Below are 23431 nucleotides of genomic sequence, written 5' to 3'. Positions count from 1 at the left end.
GCTTTATTGAAATGCCACAACCAATCAACTTTGCAGTCAATACGCTCCAGTGGACACCTACGGTACTGCACTAAAATATCCAAACAAGTTATCCCCATAGAGACCAATAGGGACATTTTTAAAGGTGATAATAAATTATTATCCTGGCTGTCTTAATAGAGTGTGCACTGAAAATCATCCAACATCAACGCATCAAATCTTCTATACTTGTACAATTAAAATAATTAAACTTTAGCATAAGTTATAGGGAATGTTGTAAGGTGAGTGTGGGGTGTTGTGGCAATACTGGTGAGGAAAGAAAAAAAACAGGATTGCCACACCTTAGTTGACATCAAATTCAAGGACTTTTCAAGGACTTTCCAGGACCAATTCCCTCAAATTCAAGGACTGAATGTGCTGACACAGCTTAAGATAGGAGGGCAACGTGTAAGAGCCGATTTACCCGTGTCGTTCACTGATATTGATTTGCAGTCCGCTCTGCAGCTGGCCAAGTGATTGTCCTTGGGTTCTTGGGCAAGTTTGTATTTGTAATCGTCTTTGGTGAGCCAGGTCAAAAATAGACTTACTTATTTTATAAGCAGACAAGATTGCTTACAAATACTTATTCCATAGGAGGAACATAGGCTTTAACTCTATTATTTGATGTTCCTGTCCACAAAAACACTGTCACTCAGTTAAATACATTAACATTACTCTGCAAATATATTATGATATAAGAATGTAACTTGGCTCACTTTATTCACGATATATTTTCATGTGGTGGGGAAGATGAGTAAATTGTTTTGAATTTCATATAATCCCTTCACTTTCTGGCAAAATAGTGCAAAGCTGGTGATAAAACGATCCACCCCATTAAGATTGCTTTTAGGGCCCTAACAGGTAAGGAAGACTGAAAAAGAAAACACTAGAAACTGCTGAATTATGGACAGTAATCTTTAGTGGAGCATGAGATTGAAAGCATCTGTAGCAGCTCCCCCGAATGGCAATCAAACTTGTTATCAAAAGGTTATTTGGGAATATGTTAACTTTGCATGATTGTGTAAAAAAGCATGAGCTTGGTCTGCAACAAGCCCTATAGGGTAGTATTGAATTAACACATAAGCATTAACACTCATCGGCTGGCCTGGGAACACCTCAGTGTCTCGCTGGGAGAGCTGGTAGAGGTGTTGGGGAGAGGAGTGTCGGGGCCTGGCTAACGAGACTGCTGCCCCCGCGACCCGCATCCAGATAAGCCGTAGAGAATGACGATATGAAGTTACACAAGAGGTGGCTGATATAATATTAAACTCACGGGCCATCACTGATGTTTCTTTTTCTTAAATGTAGAGCTGAACAATGTTTCATCAATAATTATTAGAAATAAATGCTCCTCTGCTCCACTGAGCCAATTACTACCTACCTAGTAGTGACTCCAAGCTTTTGTTAGTGTAAGTGAGTGCTAGTGGAAGCGATGAGAGTAACAGGGTTCCTTGCATGCATCCCTTAGCTGTGTTCCTGTAAATTAAACTCAAGCCATTTAGGTATCTTTTGCAACCGTGCAAAATGAAACCAATAATCTGTCCCTGCTTTCTGGCCTCCATCCGTTATCATCCCTTATCTGTTATCAGTGCTGCAACGTGTCTTTGTGTCACTTTAACCACTTACTCCACAGAGAAAATGTTATTTTTGCCATTTTGTGACTTCAGGGTTTTGACAAACTTTATCATTTTTTAGGGCTGCAACACCTAATCGATTGAATCGATAAAAAACGACTATTAATTAATATTTGATTAGTAGGGTCTATGTTATTACACGTACAGTTGCTACCCCCTAATGTGGGGCAGTAAGCCAACCAATGCTGCGCGAGTAAGCGCCATTAAGCTGGATGCAGACCGCCGTAAAAGAAGAAGAAGAGACCAATGCTATGCCTTGTGTAGCTCACGTGACGTGATTCTAGAAGATGCGCTTGAAAAATGGCGGAGGCGGACACAGCAGAGAACAACATTAGCAGAGAGAAAAATGTACGACCCAAGTCGTCAAAAGCATGGGAGCACTTTACATTAACGAGTTCAAAGAACGGTGTCGATCTCGCACGGCACGGCAGCACAACATCACCGCATGAGCATCTGAAGAGGAAGCATGTAATAATCAACAGATTAACCGATCATCAAAATAACCGTTAGTTGCAGCCCTACTGTTTTTGTTGTTCACTGAAGTGACACTGTAAATGATACAATGGAATACAATCTGGCACAGGTCTCATTTGCACTCACTGTTGGAAACTGCTAATGTGTGTGGCCACGAGTGTGCTTGATCCAAGTAGTCATTAAACTGAGTCGTTTCTATTTTCTTCAACTATGATAGCTTAATGTCATGTCCACTCTCATATGAGCGAGTGATCACTCTGCAAACAAACTGGTTTCGGCTATGATATACGCTCATTTCTGATGAAGGTCATCGTGGTAATAAAGCCTGCAATCTGTAATCATTCATATATCGAGACTATTTTCTAGGCTCCATATTAGTCCCACTAAAACTATAACAAAACTGTCTTACTGGCATATACAGCTGTTTTTTTGTTTGTTTTCTTTTTAAATACAACTGCACACACAGAGCTACATTATTACCGAATACATAAACAGAGCAGTTTATCATCCCTGCATTTGACTTGTGCCACAGATGCAATCATGCATGGTTCGAACTTAAGCATAGTTCTTCTAATTGTGACATTCGATTTGACAGATTTTCTCTGAAATAAGCCGAGTAACCACTGACCTTGACAACAAGGTAGGACGCCGCCCATCCTCAAGGTGATATTTTGATAACCACATCATCCATGACGGTGGAGCTGAACCAAACACATAGATCAGAACCCTCAAATTGATAGTGAAAATCTCACCTACAAACACACACGCAGACACCCACACTGAAAGCTGAAAGTAAGGGCTTTTAGCCCTTAAAGGATACAGCAGAATGTTCATTTTTGTCAGCGATTAATGATGTGTGGAGCCACACAGTGTTGTGGGAGACAAGGCTGTCAGTCAACCCCTTCTCCCTGCCTCTGTTTTCTCCAACACTCCCGCACACAAACAAAAGGCTAACACGTCCATGTTCACACTTCTCCACATACACGTTATCATCATACAGGTGCACAGATGCACAAACAGTTTGGCCCCCTCTCACAGAGCTTTCTCTCTCTATCTAACCATTTTTTTTTTCCCCCTGGGCTTTACTGAGCTCGTCTACAGCTTCAATTAGGGGTGGGACAAAATATCGATGAGGTGATATATTGTCGTCCTTCCTCGTGCAATACGATAATCTGTATGCCAGGGCAAATATTGATATTTTAATTAACAAATTAAGGCGCTCTAAGGTAAGTCCCTGCCGGAAGCCGAAGTTACCTGGCTGAAGACGAGGGATTTTACGGGGTAGTGGCAGAGAAAGCTACATTAAGAGACGCTCCATCCACGTTCAATACATATACTTTATGCACTTTGTTGTGAATAAATAGAGAAATCTAACTTTTTCATGAATGTTGTTTATTTCAGTTGGACAGATATCGTTATGTATTGCTATATGATTGTCTTGCAATATATTGATTAACACATTAACACATATTATTTGTGTCGTGAACCATGTATCGTGAGTTACCCTGTGATTACCACCCCCAACAATAGCTTCTGCCCCTGACAGAAAAGACCTCAATTCCCCACCAGTACACACTTTCCATCCCTGCTGTTTAAAAATTGCCAAAGATGCTGAACTCAGCCACGTTAAAAAAAAAAAAAAAAAAAAAAAAACTGGCAAGCCTCAGTAATATCACAGCATCATGGACACTGGCTCTCCCAAAACAAGGGAAAGCTCCATTGGTGTAATAACATTTTATGCCCCTGCCAGTGAGAGTAGTAGAGTCATCACAAATGCCATATGGACATTAACATCAAGATAATGTTGTGGAGGATAATTTGTGAGAGATGAAATATTGCTGTAATGGAGGGACAAAACCTTAATTACACAATTTAGCTAATGTTGATGACATCAAACTAAAATTCGCTCAAAGCTCAAAGCTCAATGTAAGGGCAGCTTCTGTTATAGCCTGTATTTTATCACTGTACACTTCCCAAAGGAGAGATCTCCTTAAAGCTCTGTCCACATTGACACTCTCTGTTAAAGACTGGTGGGCATAAATTGAACAAAAGAATGGAACAAAAGAATCTCATGCCAGGACCATAACCATAATCTTAATTTGAAAATATGGGGCTTTTTAAAAGGTTTTGTACATGATAACCTCAAAGATAATATTCAGAAAAGACATGTGAGCTTCTATCTGGTGGTACTGACACTGTCAAGGCTGCGACAAAGCAGTGATAAGGTTGCCTAAATGAGGGGCATTTCATATAATGATGAAGTGTCATTATCACGATACCCTTGATACAGAGCTGAGTACCCATTTTTGGAAACGATAAAATCTGAGAGGGAATCACACAATGTGAGAGAAAGAATCGTTAGCTCATACACATATATATATATATATATACATATATATATATATATATACATATATAGATGTATATGTATATATGTATATATATACACATATATACATATTTATACACATGTATACATATACATATACATATACATCTATACATATGTATGTATATATATATATATATATATATATATATATGTATATATATATACATCTGAGATCTGACATGGAGAATTAAGTTGCATCCTGGCAGTAATTGGTGCATTTCTCTCCATTTACAGATTTTTTACACACTCACCAGTTAATGAAGACAGATGAATCCATATTGAAGATTATCAATAGAGACAGGCCTATACAAAATAGTTAAGGATGAGCTTCACCTGGGGCCATATGATTTGCGTGATGTGGAAAACTGAATTAAGCATTAAAATGGAACCAACTATTACTGCTGAATCACATTAATCACATGATCCGTCTAAAATTCCTGTATTTCTGAGAGGTCAGTAAGTTTTGCAGAGACAGAGGGGACGTTTATGCGCGTGGGACCAGTGCAGCTTTCCTTCACAACAATGTCTAAGCAGCCATCTACTGTATGATGCTAACAAGACGTCCAAAAAGTTGCAAAATTTAAAACTAACTTAGAACAAAGTTGGGTGATATGTTGTTCTGTAAATTCTGCCAGTGCACTCACATTGTCGACTGGACCCATAAAAATATGATATTTGACCACTTAGCTTCTAAAGCTACAGCAACAGAAGCCAACTCTACAAAGCACATCGGCAGATGCAAGATTCAAGTCAGACAGTCCTCGAGAAAAGCCAAGGAAGCTACAGCCATTTCTAGTGAAATTGTGCAAACAAGGAGGAGCACAGCCTGCATATGAGCATTGCATCTGACAAACTCACCAGTATCTAAAGCAGGGTTTCTCAATCCTGGGGACTCCTTGCGTGGAAGAACATCATAATATGCTTAAACACACGTATTGTTACTGACAAACTGTCAAATAAAATATGTTGTCTTAAGTTATGCATGTCAGACTTAAAGCAAATGATAAACTAGAGCAATGTGTTGCATTATGCTTATGCTGTTGGCTTTTATTCAATCATAATTTAAGACATGTTTGTTGGTAAAACAAGTTTAAAACAACAGAGTCAGAGTCAGACATGCAATGTCTGTCTCTAGTCTCTCTGTGCTTCATGAATTGTTGCATTGTAGGAGTTGCCTCTACATTAGACTGCAACTGGCCATCCATCAAAAACAGATAGCGAAGTAACATTAGACATTTCTGATTGTTTATTGATTCTATAAAAATGATTATAACCAACTGCCTTGACAGCCATATATCAATCACTGTCTGTGTCTAGGCCTCAGGCTCAAAACACAAGGACTGGATGGCAACATGGCAATTCAGCCAAAATCATTCATTTCCAGTGAAGGGAGTGACATAAATGTACAGTTATGCTGCTGCAATTTGAGCAGATTGCAGTTCATTGGCATCTAATTTATATACCGATTTGTCATAACGTTTCAGTTCAACATCAAACTATGAGATAAAACTGCATGCATATTTTTTTGAAACACTCCGCAGATACCTCTGGATATAGAAAACAACAAATTCTGATTAGAATAAGAGGAAATAGCTCCCTTTTTCCTTTCCAAAGCTTCAGTGCCGTCAGTTCCATAGTCGTCTGTTGTCATTCCTGGAAGTGGCTGGCCACTGTCATTCTCTGCTCTCCTTCTTTCTCCCTCTGCCATATATGGGAAAAGGTTGGAACAAGCTGGAGTGATGATTGATGACACACCTCCTCTGGTGCACACTTCCCTACTGACACACTCTCACTCTGCTGCACTTTCCACCACTAATTGGGTAACCCTGAAAATCCCCCTTACTTTGTGTGTGTGTGTGTGTGTGTGTGTGTGGTCTGGGTTTAAACAAACCACCTACTAAGAGAAGATTCTGACATTCACTGTTCCAATCAAGTACCGCCCAAAAGACTCCAGCATGTCAACAGTGCTCCATGGTTCTGTTTACTATGTGGCATCATTTTGACGTTACATAAAAACCCACGACTACCCCTTTGGAACAGTGGAATTATTTATATACACCCTGGAAAAAAAGGCTTCAATGCACATACAGAATAAATCACAATAGAGACTCCAAACAATGACAGAGCAATTAATTCCAGACAACAGTCACTTGATATTCCCCAGGACTGGATTGCAGGCCAAGGTTCTATCTGGGGCTTGCATTGTTTGTTTCTCCTGACTTCACGGAGGGTGACTTGCATAACCTATGATATGTGCATTTATGAAGATGGATATTAACTGACACAATTTCGATGAAGTACCTCACTCAAGGACACGTCAGCAGTATCCTCGGTGCCTGCATTTGAACTGACAACCTCGGGATCATTAATCCGTTGAGGGCTCAGAGGGTTACAGCAGAGTAAACAGAGGGCCAGTGTCCTTCAGAGTCGTTTGTTAAACAGTGCGACATGCTCACATCATGAAATCATCCACACCGCCGTTCAGGCAATAACCGGTGCGTGCAGACCATGTGGTTAGAAAGTAACCTAATAACAGTGTGCTGTATGTTCGTAGGTTTTCAATGAAGGACAAAGATTAAGCTCCTGGGATGAGGAATTGTGGCTGTGCACTGATGCATGACTGATCTACGCAATCGGTGAAAGCAAAGCGTGTTATGTAAAAAAAAAGATCTTCTGAATAAATCTACATGATGTGCCACTCAATTTGATGACGGCACAGTGAAACAAGTCAAAATAATCATTACTGGTGCTTTTCAACTCACTCCCCTTTTCAACAGTCTCTTCCTTTCCTTTTTCAGCAAACCATACAAATTGTTTTTGTTTTAGAATTCCTTTGCAGTATCATTTTCTCTGTGGGTCTCATTTCTTTTCTCATTATCTACTTCTTCCATCTTCTGTTTTTTTTTCTTCTGGTTGCAACTGTTAATGTTTAAGGGTGTCTGGCCCCCTGAACAGTATAATTAGAACCTGTCACTTCCTCGGTGGCGAGTCAACCAGGAGAGGCTTCAACGCGTCGCATCCAGAAGAAAATCTGAAGAATTTAGAGTACGGAGGAGGGGGAGAGATGATATGGACAAAAACCTTTGAATTATCTTTCTAGCTTGCTCTTATCTTGCCTTAAAAAGCCACTTCTGAGGACAAACTCAGAGTTTTAGGTGGCTAACTAGTTGACTAGCTGTTTCTCAAAGCTTACAGCATGAATTATTCTTTGTTCCTATGTTTTAATCTCATGAAAGGAACGCCTGCATGAATTATTCATGCAGCTGTGTACAGTATTCCCCCTATTATTAACTGTGAGATAAAATACATATATCTATCTAGCGGAGTAATTTAGTCTGTAAAGCAGAAACTGAGATGACACTCCACGTTTGAGGTGAATGCAGAAAATAAAAATCTATTTCCAGAAACTGGCAGGAGTCAAAGTGCTTGAAGCATTTGCTCAAGGGGAATGTTTCCTTCCGATCTGATGTACAGTTAAATGTACACTTCAACGATGTCAATCATTATATCAATAATATGTGCAAAGCAGTGCTGCTAAATATAACTACTGAATCGCTCCTGTACCTTCCAGTGTAGAGAGATGTGTTTCTTTGCTCACAACATGTCTGACTAGCTTGCAGTGTTTGTGGATCAGGGCTGATTTGGCCCAATACTTTTTTTGATATTTTTGAGGAACAAATTACGCCATGCATGCCTGTCTAGTGTCAGGGCTGACGGCAAGATTATACCACATGGATAATAAGAGGCTGGAATTTTTTGATGCGCACGTCACATACGTAAGATAGTATTTTTATTCGATTCAAACGCTCCATAGCAAAAAACGTGGTAAGGAAAGTCACCTACAAACACAGGTTCCATTTAACACTTGACAATAATTTACGGAATAAATTATTTGCATTCAAATGGTGAAGCGCAAGCCAAGATACAACCAAAATCATAAACCTCAGTATCATGTTGTCGCAGACATTTTCTTTCACGATGTAAAGTTAAGAGACAAGAGAGGAAACACCAGCTCTGCTTTCCTATCACACTTCTCACTGTATCACTTTTCACAATGTTCAGTATTACACTACCCGAAAATATCTCCTCATCATAAAAATGCATAAGATTTTCTTTCCCCCGGCAGTCCTTACAATCAAATCAACTTTTGCCGCTCCGTCAAGGTGAAACATTTTTTGCTCCCAGCAAAGAAAAAAAAACGCAGCCAATTCTGTATATTGGAACTCAGAAAAATCAGTGGCAGTCACAGAGACTGTAAACTCGATCATCTCTGAATGGAAACATTGCCCTGTCACGGTGAATAGAGCTGTTTTTAGGTGGTCGCTTTACATCTGATGGGAAATCTGGGGAAAACAAGCCAGGATCCCTTTGCGAAAACAGTCATTTGCAGAAGACACACCTCCTACTTCTGCATTTGTTTTGTTATGGAACACGTGCATCAGCATTAACACAACATAATAAAGCATCTGGCACAGATATTCCTTTAAGTGAGCAGTACATGCCACTGAACTCATACAGCACCTGTTCCCCAGATGAGGCTTTGTCTGTGATGGCAGAAGCAAACAGTGAGAATGAGCCTCAGAAAAACTGCATTGCAGTTTTATTTTTATTTTTTGAACTTGCTGAATGGCCCTGAGGTGGCAGGTTATCCTTTCCAGGTTTTGAAAAGTCTATCCATTAATAATGGCACTGGCAAAATCTACAGTGAATATTCTGAAATGAAAGCAGCATCCACACAGCACGGGGAGGAAGGCAGCGGGGGTCTGGTTTTGTAAAGTGACAGTGGAATGATGTTTTCTTGGCAGAACGACAAGGCCCACACACTTCCACTTAAGACAACTGCATGTTGTCTTAAGTGTCATGGGATTGTAGAATGTACTGTTGGGGCTGGAAACTGATTGACTGTCTTGGGGATGTGCTACCGTTGCATCTGACGATGGCTCAAACAATACAGTACAGACAGTGTTTCCTGTGTTGACTCCACAATTGCACATTTCAACATGTAAGGTACGCTCACTTCATACACTATTATCTGCAGTACACGCATTTCCAGACCTGATTGCTAAACCTCGGTGCTGAGAACGACAGACAGATGTTGTCTGAGGTTAATTTCATGTTGTTCTGTAAAAGGTTCTATGAAATGTTTATAATTAACCATTTCACGGTCAACCGGCAATAATCCATAATTGCATTTGTGAGCAGAACAGATGTTTACTCCTGAGGTAAAAGAAGAGATGCTTTTCTCATGATTCCATTGTATCAAGATACTTGGGTGCCAATTTGATTTGTACTGTGATTTATTGTTATTATACAAGTACCACAATTCAACAGTACCCTTATAATGTGGGGATTGTGTTACTTCAATACATACATATATACATTTACATATGCATATATACATACATATATATGTATATGTATATATATATATATATATTGAAGTAACACAGTCACTGCATCAATATCTGCACTGTGTGAAGTCAAGGACAAATGAAGAAAGCTGTAATTCAATGCCATTTAAACAATAGTTGTTTTTTTGGACCCTAACTGCCAAATTTAGTGAGTAACGTTTGTCAAATGTATGTTTGTATGTGAGACACAGCAGTTTTGAGCTTCCTAAGGGTAGGATGAGCATGAACGCCTTGGTCTATTCCGGATTAAAAGCCCAGTTTTCAACGTCAACCTTACTCCATTTGGGACAAGTCATGGTACATTGACTCACTTTCTCGTCTTCTCGATCCTTTCGCAATTCTCTCTCGCCGTCACCGTTGCCGCTGTCAAGAGTGCCTGCTGAAGGCTGATTTGCTGGCAGCCGCCCTACTCTGCCTGTGATTGGCTGACTTACTGGCCAGTCGGAGACAGGCAGGATGTCCCTTTCACTAAGTAGCGTGCAGAACAGTAGAAACACTGTCAGAAGAGAGTCACCGATCAAAATGTAAAAACTTAATGTCTGGGTCCGGACAGGACAGAGTCCCGGTCCGCCTATTACTGACCACTGATGTATGCAGTACACTCTCTATCCACACTGGAGCCACAATAAATGATCTACAGTTTGTGGGTGAGTATTCAAAACATACTTATCCTTTGTTGAGCAAAGGGAATTAGGATTTTCTCAAATCTCAAAGAGACAGGGGGTTGTGTGTGTTTTTTTTGGCCTCTACCTTCCTCTGTTAATGCTTTAGTTAACACAATGCTTTCGCATGTGTCAGATTTACAGTCTCTTACTCCCACTGCCTCACACCTACCTCTTCTCTTTGTCATTCCGGTGTCATGTGCACACGCTTGAACACTCCACAGCGGCTGGAATATCGCGTGGCCACTTTGTTTATTTTTGCCATTTATAGCAGCTCTATAGTAACACCAGACGGTGATTTCAGCCGACACTTAGAAGAAACATTTGACAGACCACAAGGAGATATTCACTTAATTTAACAAGTATCTTGCATTACAATCGCTCACTCGACCTTTAAAGAACAGAGAGCTGCAGAGAGAAAGGGCAAAATAGGTAGAGAAGAGATACAGCAGAAATATGACAGACGCAGACGGAGGGGGGGGAAAAAGTGAAAGTTCCATTATGAAAAGCAAGTCTCAGTCTAAAATTAGAATCCTACTCAGTGGGCATCACATCAGCTGATCAGTCCGTACTGGGGTGTGGTTAGAACGCGACTGTCTGTTAATACAACATTTTTCTGTGGTTGTGGACTGAATTCTGAATCAGGAAACAATGGAGGTTGGGAGCATTTTCAACATCATAGCACTAACCTTTGTGACTGATTACAGTGTTCTGTGTTCCCATTATAAGTCAAATGCTGTGGGGGCAGTTTTGTTTTTATTTCAACACACCACTTCAACAACAGACTTTGTTCTATTCAATTGGGTTACTCTACACAAACAAACCATGTGTGCCATCTGTCCATAAAAGCAAAGAGTTAATACACGCTCATGAATTGACAATTAGGCAGTATGAAAAAGGGCTGCAACTAACTTCTATTTTGATAGTCATCAATTATTGAAACGATGAGTCAACTTATCTAATAATAAATCACAAAATTACTCTTTAGCTGCCAGCTTTTCAATTTACCTTGAGGTTGTGATGGGCATGTGTTACCCAACAATAAAGTCAATAAAAATACTTAATTTAAAAATATTGAATACATTTTGCTGCTGTTCAGGATACCTCCACAAAAGATAAATAAAAATGCTGAAATAATGTGTCTGTAAACTATGGAATCATAGTTAACATTGCATTAATTCATTTTGACATGAATAAAAATGAATTGTGTGCAGAGTATACTCTACAGTGTGTTCCAGCGACATGATGACATCACATAATGTAAGACAAATGTGCTCCTGTGATATGCAAATTCAGCTTTGCAAATTAAACACGTGATCCCCCCCCCCGTGCATCCAGAGTAAAATGCTCCCATACCTTCCATATTTTCGGGCAAGAGCCCTGTCGCTCTGATGTCTACCTGTCGTCCCCCGCTGTCCGCTGCAGACTCCCCGCAGAGATAGGTAGAAAGCGACATGTCTCACTCACGACTTAAAAAAGGATGTTGTTCAGGTCCGCAGTGTGAAAAACGACGTGCAATGACGTATCTGACAATTTCTCGACAATTAAATTTGTCTGTGACTAACTGTATTGTCGTTTTTTTTGTCGCCAATGTCAACAAAACTAATTTTTGCAGCCCTTGTATGAAACAAGGGCAGTTTGTATGCCATCAACCCTAGAATAAAACAAAAAGAAAACATGCTTTATTACTCCATCAGGACTGCAACACCATATACTATGTAAAAATATACGGAGCATAACGTCTGACAGTATAAGTGAATTTGACTCGTAAATTGGGCTTTTATTAATCTCTGTTCAGCATACCACTTCTGTTGCCTTAACTCCTGAACACCCTGGAAACAAAATGTAGCACCACTCTCAGTGATATTGATTTGCTCCAGTGCTTCTTTCTCCATTTGGTAATAATTACCAATGCAGACTCTCCAATTACTGGGCTCCAACTAACATTTACAGCAGTCTGAAACCCACACAATCATTATGCAGATGACACAAAGAGAGAAACAGAAAAAAAAAAAAAAACCTGCTCAGAGTGGCTCCAATTAAAATTCTTTAGCTATGCTAGCATAGAACCAAATGACAATATAGCTGCTGGTTTTTCTAATCAATTAGAAAAAGACCAGGCGTCATGAATATATGAGACACATGCCAAAAAAAAAAGAGATTACAGTCAATCATTCTTTGTTAATATAGAGACTTTCTCTGATTGTTACAATAGCTACATGCTGTGTGAGTCATACAAGATAAATCGTATATGATGCGGATCCTTTTCAGTCATTTTTAGTCGATACAGTGTCAACCCCGAGATAGACCACGGATACTGAATTTCATTAAATTACAAAAACCAATGCCTTCAATACAGCAAAAACCCTCCCTTTCACGGAAAAGAAACCTCTGATTTCTTATTCATACAGGATGAAACTCGTGTTTACCTGTGGTCCCTCCAACCTCAACGTATGCTCCCACATAATGCACTGAAAATACTGCAATCAAGCACTCTGTCCTGAGAGCATATCGACCACGGTGATGATCCACTCAGGCAACTGGGAATTAGCATTTACATTCAAATACTGATTGTGAAATAAATACGCCGGTATATCAGTCAGGCAAATCTGACTCTACTCTACCAGGCAGCTCCACCCTCTCACTTTGGATTATTTGAGGGTACCTACTGGAGAGAAATATACTACACGGAGGAAATGTAATGTTTCCCAGAAGCTTTCTAAAGGTTGAGGTGTTTTTCATGCTCAGCATACCAAGCAAAGCATACCACCCCTGTGCCTGCACTCTTTGTTTCAAAGCTTCACCATCACTCAGGCTTGAAACTCTGATGTCAGCAAGTTTTGCCTCTAACCTGCTGACATGAGAAGCATAGCAAGACTGTGCTTGACTTAACTGAGGAGCCACATGAGAGTGTGGTCGGAGTATCTCGACTAATAATCATAAAACACAAGGAGATGCAAACTGATTGATTAAGGATTTTAATTGAGGGGGCTCTGAGGAATCATTTCAGCTGTCTGTGATGAAAGACGGAGAGTGATGGCAAGTGACTTGGAGCAGAGAAGGGCTGTTTCATGTTCAACAAAAGAGCCGGTGGGGGGGGAAAAAAAATCGCCTGGCATATCTGTCAGAGAGCATAGCCGAATCTTCACCGCTAAAGAAAATGACTCAAATGTGACACACAAATGCACAGAAACACAAATTGCACATCAACCATCTGTCAACGCACTTCACTGAAAGTAATGTATGAAACTCCCACCCTCAGCATTCACACACATTTAATGAATGCACTCACAGATAGCAAGTGGTCAAATTAAAACACGAGATGCTCATTTAAACTGTGAACTATTCTTTAAGCTGTCAGCGATGTATAAAACAACACACTCACAGTGCTCACAGTTTGGAATAGGTTTTAGCCAAGTTTTCTACTCCAAATCATGTTCCCACAGACCTTATATGACCTAATATGAGAATGCTGCTTTAAAAGCTAACATTTACTGTATCTAGCTCAAAGGTTTTGCTATGAAAAAGCATTCCATTCTAGGGCTACTCTAGGGCTGGGCAACATGACTGTTAAATGGGTCAATAATGTCATGCAAGTGTCAAATAATTAGATTTTTGAAAGCCTAAGAAACAACAGATTAACAGACCTCTTCTTCCCGGACGAGGTTAATTGTGGTTTTTGTAACTTAAAAGCTCTGTCAGTGTCCCTAAAATCATTCTTACTACATTAGTGTCGTGTGGTTCGAGAATGATCGGTTGGAATGAACAAACCAAACTGAATCACTTACTCCACTGGGGTGGAGTGGCTCAGTGGTTAAGACCCTACCCTGTGTGCGAAAGACATCATGGTCGCAAGTTCGATTCCACCCCTGGCTGATTGTACTCAATTCCATTGTAAGTCGCTTTGGATAAAAGTGACATGACATGACATGACATGTAATGTAATTCCTTCATCTCACACGTCAGCCAAGCTCAGCGCTGTTGTGCCTCGAGTGAGGCAGCGGGCGAACAACAGACTGCTGCGAACAACAGACTGCTGCGAATGAAAGCGAGTTGTTCACCGACTTTACTATGAAGGAATCCGTGCTCGAGAACGTGTGCTCTGAGTGATATTCAGAAGCTTAAACTGTCAGAATCAGCCTCAGCAAATCCAAGAACAATGGCGAAGTGTAGATCAGTTAAAAAGAACTACTTTGCCCATCACGACTACTACATGATTTTCTCTAACAGAAGCTTGATGTACTAAAACACGTGTCTAACTGAATAAACACGGCAAACGTGTTCATCCACAATATAATGAGACCCAGTCTTATGAATAGTGTCCAGCTGATTTGTAGATATGTTTGACACAACAGATTTAATGAGATCTAATTTAATATCCAATGTGATTCCTATTCATCGTCACGATTTTTCACAGGAACTTTTATTACAGCAAGACTTACATTAACTACAGGATTGGTTTTGACAACACTTACCTTTATAATAGGCTTTGAAACATTACTCCCCATCATAAATTAGGCACATATTAGGCTGCTTTCAGCCACGACCTGAATGACAATTCAAAACACTCACAACGTGCTTTTCAAGTTATTTTCAAGTGGAAACTTAGGTGGAGGTTTTCTGGAAGCCTTAAAAGAGGCAGCTATTACAAAAGCCTTCTTAGCCACTGCTCTATGATGTCACCTTATCCAATGATTTTCATAAGAACCAAATTACATTTATTCAAATTAATGCCATATAGTAATGCATCTGATGAATACTTTAGTGTAGCCAGCCTCCTGTGAGCAAAAGTAGATAGACCCTTATACGAGCAATATGCTTGTGTCCTATTGCTTTTTTTTACATAACACCCAAAGTATTATCTGTGCATGCACAGCTGGAAGCCGCTTAGTCCCCAACAATGACTCCAACACAACATCATCATGATAGCATCTATTCACTAGCCAAAAATGAGGGTTATAACACTTGATCCTGAGATGTGGAGACAACAGGGACAGTGAAGGACATCAATAATGTGCTGATAATGATCTCAGCAAACAGGCGAGGGGATTTTGGTGTTTCATTAACAGTGACAGACTGAGCTGTGTGCACGTGTGTCATAAAAGGCAAACCAGACTTTCCCATTAGAGAGTGCATCTATTTGGCAGCTACCTCAGAGTCCACTATATCTGCAACATCACCAATCAAGCTGCTGGAGATGAAATAGACATGCTTACACTTTTAAAAGAATACGGTCTTGCCTAATTAAAAAAGTGCTGAAATGCAGAAAGTGGAGCTGGTGCTGTATGTCAGCTACTGTATGTTTATGGTCTATGTGAAGACGACAATTCCTACTTTCAAATTCTGTCCTGTGGAGTTTGACCAGCCACTTATTATTCCTACGTTCTGTCTGACCAGCATCTGTGCAACAGTGGGGATACCAAGCCATTTAAACTAGATGTTGTCTCTGGCACAAGTGCTTATAGTAAATGTCAAGACCTTTCAAAGCCGTAATAATGACACATTTGAGGAAAATGATACATGGCACTGTTTTTGTCCTGATAAGGCAGAAAACTCAGCTCCCGCACAATCATCTACAGCCAGAAAAGATTTTCATCAACGGGTCTGTTGACATGAGGCAATGATTTTAGATCTATATGAATACCAGACTTTCAAACCAGTGACAGGTCAATTTTGCACCATTACAGAGACTGTGGTGTAGACCCTAGTTTGCCTCTGAGGACCCACTGTCAAACTAAATCACAGAAATAAGCTAGGATCGTTGTCTCATTCGTGTCCGTGTACAGCCCTGCTGCTATTTATTTGCACTGTTACTATTTTCCGGTGATGCAGCATGTAAAATGCCAGTGCACCTTTGGTGTAGCTGTCAGTGGCCCTCATTTATCAAACGTGCGCACATCATAAAAGAAGGTGTACGCTCATTTTCACACGAAGATCAGCATTTAAATATAGACATTGGAGTAGCGTTCGATCAAATCCCATGCCAGCTCAGACCAGGTGCACCCAAGTTTGAAATCAATGTGAATTTGCAGTGTAGTAATTGTTATTAGTTCATACTAATACAATGTCTGTTCACACAGAGGTTCCCAGACTTACACACATGCAAAATGCTGGAATTGAACAATAATAATCTACAGCCTTACTGTATTATCAGCACACACTTTAAATGGTGAAGGATTTTTTTTGTTGCCATACTACAGGTGATATAATTACATGCAGTTTACATTAATTCAGTGAGCATTCCAAATGCGGGTGGCAGTGGAGCGCTGCATAGGGCTGCTGAAGGGCAGAGGGGCTGTGTTTGCGAGCAGTGGGGAGAACCCTGCTGTAAACACTTGAAAAGGTGTGTGACATCATTTTGGCCTATGAGATTCTGCAAAAATATGAGAACAGAAAGTGAAGCCCAGCGAGATGAGCCTCTGCCCACAGAGGCCTGTCGACTGCGGCCACATCTGAGAGGAGGAGACAGGACATCATTCTGCACTTGTAAAATGTAAGTCATAAATACTAATGTTTGGCAAGTAGGTTTTTTAGTAAGAGAAACAGACTGCACAACGTTTATTTTATTTTTTGATGTTCATATTCGATTGTTTCTTTTGAGTGCAAACAGGGAGCAAAGTATGTCAGTAATTAAGTGACAAATATCAGCCTGGTTTTTCAGGACTTCTGCAGTGAACATCCACGGTCGTGTTTAGGAGGTGGAGGACACAACCACTCTCAGTTGGTGGTCACCTGGCTTTGTACAGCTGGATCAAAGCCGGTTTATACGGCTGATGGCTGAGTGCTGGCACACGACTCTTCATCTGATTAAAAAGACAGAAATGTCTATGTTGCTATATCTACATTTTTAAGGATGTGTGTTAATAATAAATCAAAAAATATTCAAACTCTGCAGATGTGAATGTGGCACATTTACATTTTTTTGATCAGGCAGACACCGGGATTGGGTGGCATAGGCGCGCTTCATGAATCACAAGTGAGACTTGGCCTACGGTGATTTTTGCACCTGAATCTGCACCAGTTTCTACGCAAGTTTGATAAATGAGGGCCATTATATCCAACTGGGAAAGTATAAAACAGCTGTTGATGGACTTAGAATTGTAACTGTGGGGTACCATTCTATGTTGAGAATTTCGCTCTCCTTGGACTTTTCTGCTTATTACAGCTGCTCATCCATGTGGAAGAGGCTGTCGCTGATACCATGCGTTTCCTGACAACATAGGGAACTGTCTTTTTATCTTGTTGCTGCTCCCCTTAATTCATAACCAGATGAGACATTTACTAGTAACAGTCAAGGTTTCTTCATCTGTATCCAAATGACAAGAAACCCGTAATAGGATAGGAAAGATGTGCTCCCGATAGAAGTTCATAGCAGTACAAAAATGCAGTAAATGTGCCTAACTAGAATTAACTCATGCTGTATGTTATTCAATTACAAGGACATTTTGTCAGAAGCTGAAGTGTTTTCTTCACCGAGTTCCTCTCAAGACCAATGAAAACGCTAAACAACAAAAAAAAACATGGTTAATTGTGGTTTGAGGAAATTAGTCTACAAAGACAGAGCAGGCCTTTGTCACCACAGTGTTTCGCAATTAGTTGCAAACCAGAGAATCACAGCAGTTTACTGGCGTATGATTCCTATCAGGTCAACAGGTGCATGCAAGTGATAACGCCACACTGGCAGCATTCTTATGAGTGAAAACAGCAAATGAATGCTTATACTGAGAGCTGAATAGTCCATAAATTAACGGTTACCGACAGACAATGAAAGCATCTTAAATGTGTTTTCTCGTATCAATTGCATAGATTTCTACATGACATTTACTGAGGCAATGACCGGCTTTTGGAGAGAGAGTGTTGCCTTATTCAGAGGGACGGAGGCAACTTGTTTATTGAGCCAATCCATAGAACAGGGATCATCTATGGCCCAATAAACCACCAGGATTCAGGCAAATCTTCTCCCACTGATCACAGCCGACACAGATTGACAATGGGGAATTAAACTCCCCCTCTAAAAGAGACAGTAAGAGGTAAAAAATGGGACCGAACCATGAGCATGGAGGAAACTCAGTAAAAGACTTTGAGTATTTTTCAGCTGTTGACAAGGTGACGATGAGCACCGAGGCATACTCATACAAAGACAGACATGAACTAATGACTAACGGCCATGCTGCGAGGAACTTTAGACATTCTGTCTGTATTCAAGTCCACATCTAGAATCTCTGAGTCATCATCTGCAGAATTCATATTGAAATAGGACAGACCTCAAAGTGGATATTTGGTATTGGTGGAACAAGAGTTTATCCGAGCCCATGTTTAGTTGGTACACCAAAGAGGTGAATATTAAAGAAACACTGAAATGAACCATACATATTTATGATAGACTTTAGTCTGCCTACAACATAAAGTATGCATTAAAGTATATTATAAAAAGGACGGCATTTTTCGATTTGGAACCTGTGCGGATGAAACAAAGGGAGGGATGTTACATAATAAAGTGGAAAAACAAGAATCTCAATCAGCCTAATGAGCTTCTGTAATGACTGAAAACCTGAAGGCTGAATGTCGGTAAGAAATTTCAAGTTGATAATGTGAAATATTTAAAGGATAATTCCCCCTCTTTGAAGTGTGGTTGTATTAGGTATTGACATATTATCAACGATGACTTCACCAAACATGCTGCTGGGTCTACTGTACTGCCACGCACACCGCTGCTTCCATTGGACTTGTCTAGCGACTTCAAAAAATGCTCATCAAATAACAGCCTGTCTAACATCATGAGAAAAAGTTTCATATTCTTAAAAATCCCTGAAAAGTGAGAAAAATATCTCCTCTGATTTAAGTGTTTAAACATACTCATGTAACATTCAGCAACATTCTCTGCTCTGAGAGGCTGGGACATGTATGCTGGAGGCACCATTCACACTGACAAAATCTGAGAACATCGCCATTTGTCAGTGTTTGTACAAAATTTAATATATAAAACGTAAATGCACCAGTATCAAATTTCCTGTTCAAAAAAACATGTAGAGAAGTGACATCTACCTGCTTTTGGGACAGGAGGAGTTATGCTGGCTATGGCTCAGGTAAATCATCATGCCATTTTTTAGCCATGCCTAAAAAAATCCTGAACAGAACACTGGAGGGAATTTTCAGTCTTTTCCCCACATGTGCTTAGCCACTGGTATTTTCTAACATCTATAATGTGTGAAGAGGAGAATATCTCCATTTACTTCACAGGGACTACAGGGAGATATTGTAGAGTTAAAGGTCCAGAGTGTAAGATTCAGTAATATCTAATGGTGAGACTGTGAGACCAAGTATGTGAGGGAACTACAGTGGCCTTCACATACCAGAAAGGATGCTGTTCATCTCAATGTGTGCAGTAAGCTTCCTCTTCAAAATTGCATTCTCTGGCTGGTTTGTCCATTTGGGTTGCTGTAGAAATATGGCAAGGCAAGATGGCTGCCTCAATAATGCAAGGCTCTTGCCTTACGTACATTTAAAAAGGCCAAAAACAAACCCCAAATTATTAGTATTTGTTTCTATTTTAAGTTACGTGTGAGTGGTACATTGGATTTCTTCCAATAAACCATCCCAAATGTTAGACACTGGACCTTTAAGAAGGTTTAGACTTAATCTTATTTTTTCTTTTGTCCCTGATAATCAGTGAGAGTTCAGTTTGCACATGGTCAAGATACTGTCATATGTGTGTGTGTATATATATATATATATATATAAATATATATATATATGTGTGTCAATTCAATTGAAAGATACCTAACAAAGGTTCAATATATGTCGATATTTTGTTTATGCATTGCTCCAACACACCATAGAGGTATAATAAATATAATAATACTCTCCCTAAAATAATCAACTCTCCCTAAAAATGTTTTAAACCACAGTCCCTTCAACTTTAACTCCGATATTCATTAGTCCCCGATATTTATCATGATAATTATCCATATCTACTGATCAATATCGACTGAATGTTCCTTGTGATAACCTTTTGTTTGCAATCTTCCCTCATTCAGGATCAAACCAATAATCAAACGTATCACAATAGACTTTTTGGGAGGGCTTTTTTAAATCCCAATATCTCCAATAATGTGGATAATTTTATTTATACACATATATATATATATATATATATATATATATATATACACATATATACATATACATACATATATATACACATACATACATGCATGCATGCATGCATACAGGGGGAGTCATGGGGATAACAGGAGAATCAGTGACTCACATTACATAAGGAATGAACAGGCTAATATGGTAATTCAGAGGACAACGTCCCATTCAAAGCCTATGTAAAAATCAAATACTCGCACATACAAAGCCATTATCTGTCTTGGCCGTTTGAAAGTACGCAAGAAAACTTTGCCGTTAGCAGCAGATGTACACTTGACGCAGGAGCAGCCAGTGTGCCCGGCTGTTAGCCCCCAGCACCCCCACCCACCGCCAACAGGCGAAAACAAGGACGGGATGGAGGGAAAGCGACCTATTTTGTGTTTAGCACAGGCGCTGAACGGCAACCTCTTCGGTCCTCAGAAGTAGTTCACAATCGTGTTTAAAACCATAAAGTAGCGTTAAAAGTGTGTGTGTGTGCGGTCGGGGTCCCCGGAACTCCGACACGGAGCGGAGAGTGTGAGCGGGAGAAAAGTGAAGTTGAGGCGGCTTGTCTTACCTCAGAAGCACCGTGTCGCCTTGTCTGCTCACCACACTTTCCACCGAGGAATAGTCCACGGTTTGTCCAGCGGGCAAACAGGACGGCAGAAAACAGCACAGGCTGAGGATGATCGCAGTAAGCCACTGACCAGAGACACAAGCATCCTGCACCGCAATCATGATGTCCATCACAGCTGCGTGTTTATGTCGTCGCTTTTGCCAAAATCTTCTTTATGCTAGAAGCGGTGTTGTGGTAGGGGGGGGGATTAGCTTAAATAAAAAAAAACCCAGAAAACCTGAACGAGAACGACGCTTTTATCTCCACACTTGTGCTCTTCGGAGCTCCTGTAAAGAAATGGTCCGCCGTGTAGTTTCCCTGATTTGTTGTGCTCGATGTGGAGCCCACTACTGTGCGGGGAAGTGCACTCTCCAGTGGCTCGCACACCATCTAGTGAGGAAATGCGATGTAAAATGGGAGCAGACCTAGAAGCAGACAACCCCCAGGCTCTGATCCTGTTGCCATGCGGCCGTTTCCCGGGCAACCCTTTTCCCAGTGGCTTGAGATGGAGTGGTAAAACCGGTAGGTATTGATACAACCCAGGAGCAATTAACGATATCGACTAGAGATCCTCCCACTATTTATTCGCCCTAAGGGAATGAGAAACTGAGCTTGTGGTGAAGACGGAGTTTATTGATGGTGACGCAGGAATAATCCACAGACAGGACAACTCTGGGAAACATTTCAGTCCCATATAATGGAGTCATCACCGCAACTGTGGGGAACAGTGGTGTGAAACTTTTAGACACAAACAAATGTCAAATGAGTTCATGTAATGTTGATTAAGCCTATTTCACCACTGTGTTCTGTGATTTGTTTCAGGGAGAAGCAAACAAGTTGGAGTATATGACTGAAAACACAGAGCAACACCACGAAAAGTTTCAGAAGTGAGTCCCAACTAACAATGTTTGGTTCCCAGAACGTTCTGGGAATGTTACCTTGTGGTTGTGGGAACGTTCCCTGAAGGTTCCCCCCTAGTTCTCCTGTGGTTGGCACGAGAAAACTTCCCCATCGTTCTCCTAATGTCAGTTTTTGGTTGCACATTTGGTTCCCAGGAAATGACTTTGCCACAACCTTCATACAAACCTTTAGAGAATGTTCTCCAAATGTTCCCACAATGTTCCCCTAACCTAATAGTTACTTTTCTACAACCTTTATGCAACGTTCTCCTGTTCAAAAAAACACAGTTTGCTCAGCACTTTGATGGGATAAATGCCTCTTGCCCCTGCCAGCCTCTGTGCCACTCTATATACTAGGGGTGCGTCAAAATATACATTTGTGTCCTGTGATTCGCCCTTGTATACACACAAGAAAGCTCACTGTCATGTATAAAGTAGTAATAACACTAGCAACAACAAAAATAACCTAAATTTGCATTTTAAATATCATAAATTTAATTCACAGACTATAACTAAGACGTTACTAAAGGCCCCGTGGAGACTGTTCAATTATTTGACATTACTTCATTGGGGAGACGGTCTGTAACAGGCATGTGGGAGCTTGCTGTCTCTTGCTGTCTCTTGCTTTCTCTCACACACACACACACACACACACACATACACATGCACACTTCGAGAGGGAGACACAGGGGAATTACAAAGTTTGTTTTAGAGCCGTAGCTGCCTGTGTTATGCTGCTCTAAGCCTTTTGACTTAGCCTACACAATTCTTCACAGACAGTACAGTCATATAGCCGTGGAGAAGGCACACATTTCTCTGATGTGACATGTGGAAACGGCGCGCGGTGAATTATTGCTGCTGACACATGGCTTGTTATGAATATAACATTAGTGAAGCTTCCTGGTGGACATCAATCCAGCGTTGAGCAAGCAGCCAGCGTGTGTCAGTATCTTTTCAAATATAACGTCTCTTAGATTCCATGGTTGGTAATTGTCGTTGTTTTTGTTTCATCCGTGCCGCTATTATTGTTTCTTTTTTATTTGTTCTTTTATTGTGAGTTTTATAGTTTAAAGCCTATACAAAGTTTCCTATTCTCTTTTTTTTTGGGATTCTTTTAAAATTTCTCTTTCCGAAGAGATTTTTTTTTTTTCTTTTTCATCAATTTTCCCGAGGCGATCAAAACAGTTTCGC

The 23431-nt window shown here is 40.3% G+C and overlaps 1 protein-coding gene across 1 annotated transcript in view; it reads right to left on the bottom strand.

Moving 5' to 3' along the window:
• The window catches only part of negr1 (neuronal growth regulator 1), a 136753-nt gene extending 115139 nt beyond the window's left edge, over positions 1-21614 (bottom strand). Inside the window, exon 1 of the mRNA XM_058638845.1 lies at positions 21303-21614. Within this exon, the coding sequence (XP_058494828.1) occupies positions 21303-21472 (170 nt within the window). The 5' untranslated portion in view covers positions 21473-21614. The remainder of the gene's footprint in view (positions 1-21302) is intronic.
• Positions 21615-23431: the final 1817 nt, after the last annotated feature.

The sequence above is a fragment of the Solea solea genome, chromosome 9, assembly GCF_958295425.1.
Source record: "Solea solea chromosome 9, fSolSol10.1, whole genome shotgun sequence".
Taxonomy (NCBI): Eukaryota; Metazoa; Chordata; class Actinopteri; order Pleuronectiformes; family Soleidae; genus Solea; species Solea solea.
This window is presented reverse-complemented; position numbering and strand designations above follow the sequence as displayed.